At 38.4% G+C, this 11469-nt stretch overlaps 2 protein-coding genes across 3 annotated transcripts; both read left to right on the forward strand.

The window, feature by feature from the left end:
• Positions 1-1335: 1335 nt before the first annotated feature.
• Positions 1336-3697, forward strand: LOC109629258 (red-sensitive opsin). The gene is made up of 6 exons (XM_020086887.2): positions 1336-1511; positions 2150-2446; positions 2546-2714; positions 2800-2965; positions 3050-3289; positions 3392-3697. The coding sequence occupies exons 1-6, from the start codon at positions 1409-1411 to the stop codon at positions 3488-3490; spliced, it is 1074 nt and encodes a 357-aa protein (XP_019942446.1). The 5' UTR covers positions 1336-1408; the 3' UTR covers positions 3491-3697.
• Positions 3698-5421: 1724 nt separating this feature from the next.
• gnl3l (G protein nucleolar 3 like) lies at positions 5422-11146 on the forward strand. Of its 2 annotated transcripts, XM_069512122.1 has the most exons (16): positions 5422-5477; positions 5587-5758; positions 5848-5891; positions 6810-6920; positions 7017-7133; positions 7238-7321; positions 7413-7548; positions 7899-8002; positions 8104-8248; positions 8344-8431; positions 8520-8697; positions 8787-8929; positions 9008-9144; positions 9888-10054; positions 10198-10372; positions 11059-11146. In XM_069512122.1, exons 2-16 carry the CDS (start codon positions 5587-5589, stop codon positions 11118-11120), a joined length of 1863 nt encoding a protein of 620 aa, XP_069368223.1. In that variant the 5' UTR covers positions 5422-5477; the 3' UTR covers positions 11121-11146. The 2 variants fall into 2 exon arrangements, with proteins under 2 accessions (XP_069368223.1, XP_069368219.1); XM_069512118.1 differs by having other exon boundaries at positions 5475-5758.
• The last annotated feature ends 323 nt before the right edge of the window (positions 11147-11469 follow it).

Genomic DNA, 11469 nt, shown 5'->3' on the forward strand with positions numbered 1-11469 from the left:
AGGTTGTGTTCATTTTGTTGCTGTCATGCTTTATATTTAGTTGAATTACAGATGTTTTATTTTGAAAGGTTTTGAACTGGTCTGAATGATCTGATATGCAATATATGAACAAATAGCACCAGTTCACTTAATCAATCAAATCTATATATAAGCTGCACATGTGAACAGTTATAAAGCAAATTCAGTTTAATTTTATTAAAAACAAATTGAATATGAAATCTTCATTGCAGATAAACCAGGTAGGAGGAACACAAAGTCTTCTAACTTCACTCTGACTGTTTTAATAAGTTCTAGACACAATGTCCAGCACACACATAATAACTTTGATGATTTGTATTCTTGTTTTTATTTGTCCTCCTTTTGAAACACTTTGCAACAGCTGTTTTGAAATGTGCCATATATTTAAGTTATTATTATTATTATTATTATTTATTTAATCATTGATGCAAGAGAAAGAACCTTTCCAGGCCAATCACTCCGTTCAATGCCATTCTTCAGTCCTTAATTGTTTTTCTTTTCAGACCTTCCTCGTGAATCAGGGTATGTTACCCCTCCCCTTTGCTCATAGCATGAGGGCAATGACGTGAGTTGCAGGATCAAAAGATTTTTGAAAAAGCTCTTGAGTGCCCTCTCTTTCCGGAGGGCTTAAAGTTGTCTTACTTTCCTCGCATGTCAACAACTCCAACTGTCCTCATTACACTTCCGTGGATCTCCACTTGTCCACATAAGCTGCTTTAAGACTTGGCTGTCCTCTCATGCCCACAGTGATCCACATGTACTGTATACCCATCAATGTCATACACAACATGTAAGGTGAATGTGCACAATTCTCCGGAGTTTTTTTCATTTCCCAGATTAATTTATTAGCATAAAATGGGTGCGGTTCATAGTGTCATGACATCTAATTATTCCCCTGCATCCAAAAGTAAAGGAAGATAAACATTTGCTCTAAAGCTAAAATTATAATTTGAGACACAAGTGTAGTGCTGCGTTAATAGCTCTTTAATTCATTATTGCTCTAGTTGTAAGTAACACTGTATGACTCAGTGAAGAAAAATGGCACAAACTTTACATTGTGGGACACTCAAAAGTTCTTGCCACTAATCTTAACTTTGACTGAGTGGAGGGAAATCCGCTTCCAAATCAGATTATTCTGTCATTTTGTGTCTTAATCCAATTACCTCATTTGGCTGAGTTTTAATTACAGTTCAAAATACGTTAACTGCATTGCTACCAAGTATCACTACTAAGCGGCACACCACAGCTGTAATTTGATTGACCTAATCCTATCAGAGGTCTCTGAACCATAAGTATAAAAACTTAAGTCAGATGTGTGGAACCAGTCACCCGAGGAGGTTGCAAGTGACAAGAAAGGCTGACTGTTGAGGGCCCTCCTGCTAAGAACAAAATGGCAGAAGAGTGGGGAAAACAGGTGTTTGCTGCCAGGCGGTACCATGAAGATACGACAAGGGGATCAGCCTTTGTATACACAAACAGCAACAATACCAGAGGTACAGTATTATCAGTATATTTTCTGAATAATTTGAATTTGAATGTTATTTGTATGAGGATGGGATTACAAGAAAGAACAACAATAACAACATCCACCCGGAACAAAATAGCTTCTTGATGTTGTAATGATTCAACACTGTATTTAATTGACTATTAATTAAGGCATGCCTTTGACTTGATGTAATTTCCAAAGTCAGTATAGCTGAAATTATACATTTGGAAATTATTTAAAATATGCATTCATTGACTGATGTTTGAGGTATGATTTAAAGGATATCTCTAAAGTGATGATGATTGACATTATTTTGAATATAGTTATTAGCAATTAAACAAGGCAAGTGTGAAGAAATGCAGCTCTGTTGTATGACTCAAATGTAATGAATATGACTCAGCTAGAATTGTTGTATATTTTAAGAGTTAGATGATGAGGAATATATTAATACACAACACTGGTCAAAAATTAGATGAAAATGTACTTATTTTATTTCAGTGACTAGATAAATTGTGTTATTTACATAATTTGATGCAATCTATCTAAAATTGAGTAAATGAATACTATACATAAAAATGCTAAAAAAATAACAATGTGTACTTGAGAGAAGATATGAGATTCTTAATGATTCAATTTTTTCCCCAGATCCCTTTGAGGGTCCCAATTACCACATTGCTCCTCGATGGGTTTACAACTTAGCAACCCTCTGGATGTTTTTTGTGGTCGTTGCATCAGTCTTCACCAACGGTCTTGTCTTGGTGGCCACAGCTAAGTTCAAGAAACTCCGTCACCCACTGAACTGGATCTTGGTCAATCTTGCAATCGCTGATCTTGGAGAGACAGTTTTTGCCAGCACCATTAGTGTATGCAACCAGTTTTTTGGGTACTTTATTCTGGGACACCCAATGTGCGTCTTTGAGGGCTATACTGTCTCAGTGTGTGGTGAGCGTTCATATTTTTTCTCTGTATTGGATTAAAATGATTGGAAACAGTTTCTTAACGATGGATTCTGATTTCTGATTAACCCTCATCTTTCCTCAGGAATTGCTGCTCTCTGGTCCCTGTCCATTATCTCCTGGGAGAGATGGGTAGTTGTGTGCAAACCTTTTGGAAATGTCAAGTTTGATGCCAAATGGGCCACAGGTGGAATTTTGTTCTCCTGGATCTGGGCAGCAGTGTGGTGTGCTCCCCCAATCTTTGGCTGGAGCAGGTACCCTGCAGTTTTTTTTTTAAATTAAAACACAGTTTTTAATTCATCAATGGGAACATCAATTTAAGAATTTCTTTTGTGTCAGGTACTGGCCTCATGGACTGAAGACTTCCTGTGGACCTGATGTATTTAGTGGAAGTGAAGACCCTGGAGTCCAGTCCTACATGATTGTTCTTATGATTACATGCTGTTTCCTTCCCCTGTCTATTATCATCTTGTGCTACCTTGCTGTCTGGTGGGCCATCCATTCTGTAGGTTACCTGCAGTTTGATAAATAAATTAAAGTATCTCACAGCCTGGCCGATTCTCACACTGCATTGATGTGTTGATAATAGGTTGCCATGCAGCAGAAGGAATCAGAGTCAACCCAGAAAGCTGAGAAAGAAGTGTCCAGAATGGTTGTGGTCATGATCCTGGCATATTGTGTCTGCTGGGGACCGTATACAGCCTTTGCCTGCTTTGCTGCAGCTAACCCTGGATATGCCTTCCACCCTCTGGCTGCTGCCATGCCTGCATACTTTGCTAAGAGCGCCACCATTTACAACCCAGTCATCTATGTTTTCATGAACCGACAGGTGAGCACAACAATTAAGATGCCACATTAACCAGCTTTCTATTCCCCTAATGTGTTTTGATTGACATTTTATACACAAATGATTTTGTTCTCTTCCCATCAGTTCCGCACATGCATCATGCAACTCTTTGGCAAAGAAGTGGATGATGGTTCTGAAGTATCCACATCAAAGACAGAGGTCTCCTCTGTGGCACCTGCATAAACCTCCATGTTCTCTAATTTGAAAAAATAACTAAGAACCATTGTGTTATGTACAGTAAATATGTTATGTTTCATTTATTTGTCTTTTTTAGTAAATAGCTATCTGGCAAATGAAAATACCAAAAAATATTCATAAAGTAAATTAATTATCATGTCACTGTTTATTTTTTTCAGATGAACATAAAAAATAAATGCATATTGAAAGTTTTCCATCTGTTGATTCATATAATTAGTTGTCCAAAGGTTGTTTAACATTTTCCTCATTACTGCACTTATAACTGTTTAGTAAGATACATTACTGTAAAAAATGTGGGTTTTGGACCAGTTGTGTATGTTAGCAAACTTTCTACAATAGAACTGCAGAGGGTTTCGAACATGTATGGTGGTTTTGTAAAAGCACCATGCCCAGGTTTTGTTAGACAATTTCAGCACCTTCACCCGACACATACCTCGGCTCAGGATAAACAAAACAATGTGATTATGGACAAATTCCCACACACTTCTGCCACAGCAGGAGTGTAGCAAAACAACAGCCAGAGAGAAATGTTTGACTTAATGAGAGCATTCCTAGAGTCAAGAGTGACTGTAATACAATAGATGTCTTTTATTAACTTCCAGTTGATCAGACTGCACAAGTATCAGCTCATACACGCTGCATTTTCAGATAAAGCAATGTGAACATTCCACCCACAGCACCGATCAGAGGATAAAAATGTGGAGAATGTGAAATTGCACACTTCTGCTGTCTCTTGAGGGGAAGTAGGTGTGGTTGATGTTTTTACCTCAATGTTTTCAGGATGCCTTACAAAGATAGTACTATACACCAACAGAGGCAGGTGTGGGAACGTAAGTGCACCTAACGTAACACACACACAAATTAAATTATTTCCTCTACAGACTTGTTCTTTCTTACTACTGTATCTGGCAAATCTGCCCTTATAATAACAGTCTGCCTAAGTGCAAGCGCACCTGGCTCACAAATAGAATGAGAGATGGCACACTTGTTTATTGGATGTGAAGCCCCAAAACAATCAATAATTTAGAGACAAAGTATAACACTTTTGAACTACACAAGGGGCATCAACCTTTTTTCCCATCATTTATCAAGGTGGACTTGGAAATGCCCTAAATGCACTTGCACCACGACCTTTAGACCATGCATTTATAACACAAAAATATACAAATAACAAATATCTACACTATTAATTGAGATACAGTATTTCCCATCAGTGCATGGTTTGCTTGGCCTGTGGTAATACTGATTGTAGCTTTCTCCACACAATCTTGAGACCAGAGTTCACACTCACATTTGCGGAATTAGTAGATTAGTTGTTTAATAATCATGGCAGATTGTTAAATGTCTAGACTGGCTAAACGTCTGGCTAAGTTGATACTCATTCAGCTTAGTAATTTATCATATAATAAATACTTAGATTTGATATCTTATTTAATAACAATCTTATGTTAACAAAACACAAGCCAACTCATCTCTGCAGAAGTTGTACAAGTGTAGTAGGAACTGGACTTGCTTGTGTTTCCTTTTGCCTATGTTGACTTGTATAACTTCTGAAGATACAATTAATGACCTGGATGAGACATATATATATAAACTATATAAACTAATATCAATACTCACAGTCTTTTGTTTGTTTTGGTTTTCCTGAGATTTTGGAAAATGCTCCTGTGGTATTTTCGTGTTAAAGTTTATAAGTAAATCATTGTTTTGTAAATGGACATTTATTTATTTACCGTTCGACAGATCGATTAGATACTTATGTAGTGATAGCGCCACCTACTGGCAACAAGAAGTATGCCTCGATTTACCACTTTAATTCGATTTAGGTTAAATTTTCACCACGTGGCCTGCACTTGATGGCTTGGACTGTCTGCGTGATAGGTGGGCGTGGTTCGGCGTTGCGTTACGGACACAGGAAGTGAAGCGTTTATCCTTCCCGCGGTGCACAAAACGCACGGAGCCGTTTCGCCCGGTTTGTTTCACTTGAGCCTTCATATATATTTAACCCCTACAGTCATTTACAGGTTGTCTGAGATCCGAGAAGCCTCGCTCACCCACGTTAAATGAATTACATCCTGCAGATGTTGGTGTCTCTCTGTTCTTCATCCACATCTTCGCTTCTGGAGACAAGCACTTTTATTTTGACATTCAGCCGGATGTTATGGGTGAAGTCTTTGCGCTCGCACGCACGTCCACGCTGTGGAACACGTGAAGTGGGAGAACGAGGGGCTGGTGGCGACATGTCCAAAGCGAGTATGTGTTGAATATGTTGCAGACGTGTCCGCCCTGTATTGAACTGTGTGTGATCGTAAACGCACTTTGTCGTTTGTTGTGTTTCACAGAACAGAAACGAGCCAAGCGTCTCGGCTTCCTGGGGAAGTTGAAGGTGAGCTCTGCTAATGTGCTAATGTGTCTGATGCTAACTGTGCTGCTGCAGCTGCCAGGCTACTTCTCTGTGTCAGGACAACACACACCCCAGAGCTCCATGTTACTGTGAACACACACACACATTTGATTTGTTGTTGTGTTTTGTTGCTGTGTGTCATGACTTCTTATGGGTTTGTGTTGTTGTGTGTCTTGGTTTGTTGTTGTTGTGTGTCTTGGTTTGTTGTTGTGTGTCTTGTCTTGGTTTGTGTTGTTGTGTGTCTTGGTTTGTGTTGTTGTGTGTCTTGGTTTGTTGTTGTTGTGTGTCTTGGTTTGTTGTTGTTGTGTGTCTTGTCTTGGTTTGTGTTGTTGTGTGTCTTGTCTTGGTTTGTTGTTGTTGTGTGTCTTGTCTTGGTTTATTGTTGTGTGACTTGGTTTATTGTTGTTGTGTGTCCTGGTTTGTTGTTGTGTGTTCTTCCCCCCTGACTCATACCACACCCTTCCACAAGAGTCATGGTAGTCTGTGTGTTCTTCATTGAAATAATTGCAATCTTCTAACATCAAACAAACCAACAAACAGATCATTAAACCAAGCATCTTTTTCAACACTAAGTTCTTGGGCTGCACAATTAATCGTATAAAAAATGACCATCTCAATTCACACCTTCATGTGACCTCTCTTCTAATTGTCAATGATGTCTGCTGCATTTTAGTTCGGGACTGCATCAAAACAAGTGCACATTTCCCCCCTCAAATAATCTAAACCCCCCCTGAAATGCTATATTATCTTTTCTTTCTCTAACGTGGCCCCAGGTGATGCACAGTAACAGGATAATAGTGTGTTTGGGTGGGATAAATAAAAATCTAAATTATTTTGACAATTTTGTTATTTTTGTAATTATTTTACAACATACTGTATTTGGGCTTCTTTTGTATACAGGCCACTGATGGACAAAAGGGTGACACTTCAGGCAGGACAAAGACTACAGAGCAGTCGTCTGTGCAACATGTCAACCACCACAGAAAACCAGAAGAAATCAGAAAGCAACGGGTAAAATCTTCAAATCTGTGTGTACTCATATTTGAGGTGACATTGCAGGTGTTTTCTTGAAGTAAACCAATCTTGGAATCGATCCTCGCTTATTAGCTCCAAGACCTCCAAGAAAAGCAGAAAATGTCCAGAGAACGAGAGCTGATGAAGAGGAGGAATTTGCAAAGCTTTCAGCATGACATCTTACAGCGACAGAGGGATTTTGAGCAGAGGGTTAGTGTCAGCCTGTTTGGTGCAAATTCAGCGCCAATTAAAATCACTGCATATAATGCAATTTGTTGTGGGAGTGATTCGTGTTTTCTATTTTGTGTTCACAGGAGATGGAGATGCAGAGTTTGGAGAAGCATGTTAATTTTGAGAATGAGAATTCGAGAAAGGCATATTACAGAGAATTTAAAAAGGTATGCAGCCAGTCCATGCATGATACCACTGGTCCATATCTGATGAATACTATACTTTTACAAGCGTTACCATGGAATTGTTTTTTGTAAGGTTGTCGAGGCTGCAGATGTGATTTTGGAGGTTTTGGATGCACGTGACCCTCTTGGCTGCAGGTGTCCTCAGGTGGAACAGGCAGTCATTCAAAGTGGAACAAACAAGAAAATAGTTTTAGTCCTTAATAAGATTGGTAAGTTAAAAAGACTTAATTGTTTAAATAAACTTAATTTGACAACATGCCAGCAGTGTAATCCATTAATTGTCTAGACTGTAGCAGCCTACCATATGGTAATTTGTTGTAACAGAATCCTAATTAAGAAAAAATATATTTTTTTACAGATATTAACATCTTAAAATAAGAGATTGTTAACCTGGTTTATGCAGCGCTATTTGCAGCGTCATATGTGAACTTTGTGCGTGTGCACCCCCCTGTTACTGTCATAGATCAGATTAATTCTGTGGGAAACACTGATCCTGGTCATCATATTTATTTTGTCAAATAATTGATGCTTGACTTTAAAGTATTTTCTTTAACTGCAGATCTGGTGTCAAAGGAAATAGTGGAGAAGTGGATAAAGTACCTACGTAACGAGTTTCCAACTGTGGCTTTCAAAGCATCTACTCAGCAACAAAACAAGAACTTGGTATGGAATTATATTTTTATGTTTGGATAAGCTAAAAATTAATGGAATAAGATGATTTCACAACAAAGATTAAACAATTATTTTCCTGCTGACATGTACAGAAACGCAGTAATGTTCCAGTGACCCAAGCCACCACAGAGCTCCTCAGTAGCAGTGCTTGTGTTGGCGCGGACTGCTTAATGAAGCTACTGGGAAACTACTGCCGCAACCTGGACATAAAGACCGCCATCACTGTTGGTGTTGTAGGTAAGCAACACATCCAGCAATACAGCTGGCTTTTCTAGTTAAAGACGTCAAGTGCTCTAATGTGAAATAATTATTTGCATAATCTTTTTTTGTAGGTTTTCCTAATGTGGGAAAGAGTAGTTTGATTAACAGTCTGAAACGGGCACGAGCGTGTAATGTCGGGGCCACTCCAGGTGTCACCAAGTAAGTTTACATCAAGAGGTTCATTCTGCTCTCCTGCAAAACCCAGCGAGCCTCGTCCCTGTTTTACTGATGGTTCTGATGATTTTAGGTGCCTTCAACAGGTGCATCTGGACAAACACATAAAGCTTCTAGATTGCCCTGGCATCGTCATGGCAATTTCAACGACTGATGCAGCAATGATTCTTCGTAACTGCGTGAAAATCGAACAGCTCGTGGATCCTCTTCCACCTGTTGAAGCCATCCTGCGACGCTGCAACAAAGCACAGGTGTGTCATTTGGTTACAACCATTGTGAACGTTGCTCGAATGTGTGATTTTCACGCTGCAGTGTTACGGTATTTCTGTCGGATGCACAGATCATGGAGCACTACCGAGTTCCAGACTTTCACACAGCCCTGGAGTTCTTGGCATTGCTTGCCCGACGACAAGGCAAACTAAGGAAAGGAGGACTGCCGGATACTGATAAAGCAGCAAAGAGTGTATTAATGGACTGGACAGGGTGGGTTCAAAATAAGGATTGTGCAAGCTTTCAGACGACTTGATCAATTTGTAAATTTCCACATGTTGTGTTATTTAGGGGAAGGATCAGCTACTTCACACACCCTCCAGACACACACACACTCCCCACACACGTCAGCGCTGAGATTGTTACAGAGATGGGTAAAGCTTTTGACTGGGATGAGCTGGAAAAAGGAAATCAGGAGGTTCTTGCTGGTAAGTTAAAGTGTCTGTTTGGTCAAGTCAGCAAAAAAGCCCAATATAAAATGGCGACAATCAAATCTCTATTATCATAGTAGTGAACAATTATCCTGCTTACTCTGGATAATCTGCAGACATCACCATTCTACTTTGATTTGAATTGATTTCTTTGTGAAAAAGTAATTTTAGGAAAAACTGTTGAGTATCTTACAGTTTGTTATCCTTATTAAGAGGAAATAATCTGCGTGCTTGGATATAAGAACATGTTTGTGAACTGACCATTAAACCTTTTTCATTGCTAATTTTGTGATATGTAGGAATTTTTTTTTTTAATTTTTTTTTTTTAAAACACTTCAGCGCAAATACAAATCTGTCTGTATGTGACTTGCATGTCTCGAGAACCCTTCATCTTAGTGGCTTCACACTTGACATATATTGTGAACATACGAAACGTTCAATACTAATTAAAATTAATTAAACACACAACCAGCTCTCTGAAGCCGAGGCAGCTAGAACTCATCAGTGTGTCATTGTTGCCATGAAACCAGTGTGTTTACAATGGCAAAAACAACTGCTTTCTCAGTTCAGGGTTCTGTGTACTGAGTCAAGCTTCACTGTAATTTGAATAAACAGGTGAACAGTTCAGTGTTGCAGCTTCTGTTCTGTGGACTGCGTCCAACAGCAGGTCTTTTTATGCAGCGGCTCAATTGTTGTTGAGCAGTTGCTCAAAGGTTGGATTTGATTTTGTTGTGTTTCAGAGTCCTCTTGTCCTGACATTCAGATGGGCTTCTGCATGGAATCCACTGGGATGACACAGGGTGGCCAGGGAGAACCTCCTTCTGACCTGGAAATGGAAAGAGTTTCCATGGAGGAGCCAGAATTTAAGGAGGAAGCAGAATCTATGGAGGATGACCAGGACCCAGAGGTGAGATATAAAGCTGCCTTTACATCTTCAGTGTTTACTGAATGTGCATAATGTAATTTAATCTATGTTATCCTCTTATATATTGTTAAATGTGGTTCATTTAACCCACTTTTATTTCTGATAATCTTGCTGTTCAAAAAAAGTTTGGACCTATGACAGTGGAGATAAAATCTCAGAGGTTGAGGAATGACGTGCCCGCAAATGAGGCTGCAGCCAGAGCTCCGAATCTGAAGGATATCTTGCATGTAGATCCTCTGCAGCAGGGTCAGGCTCTCCTGGCTGCTGGCAAGAAGAGGAAAAAGCAGCAGAAAAGAGCAGGTTTGTACAAATATCAGTGTCCGCCATATTATTTTATCATTGACTTCATTTACATGGACACCAATATTTGGATTTTCCGATTACTTTAACCCCAATAGAGTCATTTGAGATAAGAAATAATCAATAGTCCCATTGGAGTTTTTGCTGCCTTTTGCAACATCAATAAACAGCAGTTACCAACTGCTTGATGACACATGCTCTGGGTGTAAACAAGATGAAATATGAATGAATAAAAAGAAGGTGAAGCTTTGGCAAATGGTCTTTGGTAGCATCGTTCATCAAACTTTCAGTTGAGTGTTTTAAAACAGGCAGGATAACATTTGGCCTGAGTTGTAATCAAACTATGCTCTGTAACATGTAATCAGGAAAATGTATGGAATATTTTATTTGTAGTTCATGTAAATACCATAATTGAAATATGTCTTATTTTGAATTAGGTCAATATATCAAACTGTTACTCTCCATGTAAATGTAGTCATGTGTGATTTCTTTTTAGGCAATATATTATCATCTTGTCATTTAGTTCACTCAGTTCTAATGCGAGTTAAAAAATAAAAATAAAGCTATAATGCTATAAAAGAACTTTTAAGACTTGGTAGACAAATACACACACTGGCAGCCTCTGTTATTTGTGATCCAGTTTTTTTCATGCAAATAAAACTGATCTTTTTTTTTTTCCTTTATAGACAAAATTGCTACGAAACTCTCAGACACCTTGACAGCTGCAATGGACTTCTCATTTGAATGACATTTGAATAAAAGGTTAAAAGAGTATACATTATGTGTTTTGTCTTTATTTTGGTTCATATCAGATCTGTTATCACAGCTCTATGATGTGTTTCAACAATGATGGCTATAGAAATTAATTTTTTACATTCTAAAACAAATGCAGTTGTCAAAACCAATGGTGGAAGGGACCTCTCTATATCTGTATTTACAATTATTCTTTGTTCTGTTTAAAAAATATATATTTACGTATATATGCCTATATGTGTATATATATTTTTGTGTGCATATATATATATATATATACTGTATATATATATTTACATTTACATCAGGAGTGGGTCTTTTCTACAGAGGCTGAAATGATTTGG

This window comes from Paralichthys olivaceus, chromosome 2, assembly GCF_024713975.1.
Source record: "Paralichthys olivaceus isolate ysfri-2021 chromosome 2, ASM2471397v2, whole genome shotgun sequence".
NCBI lineage: Eukaryota > Metazoa > Chordata > Actinopteri > Pleuronectiformes > Paralichthyidae > Paralichthys > Paralichthys olivaceus.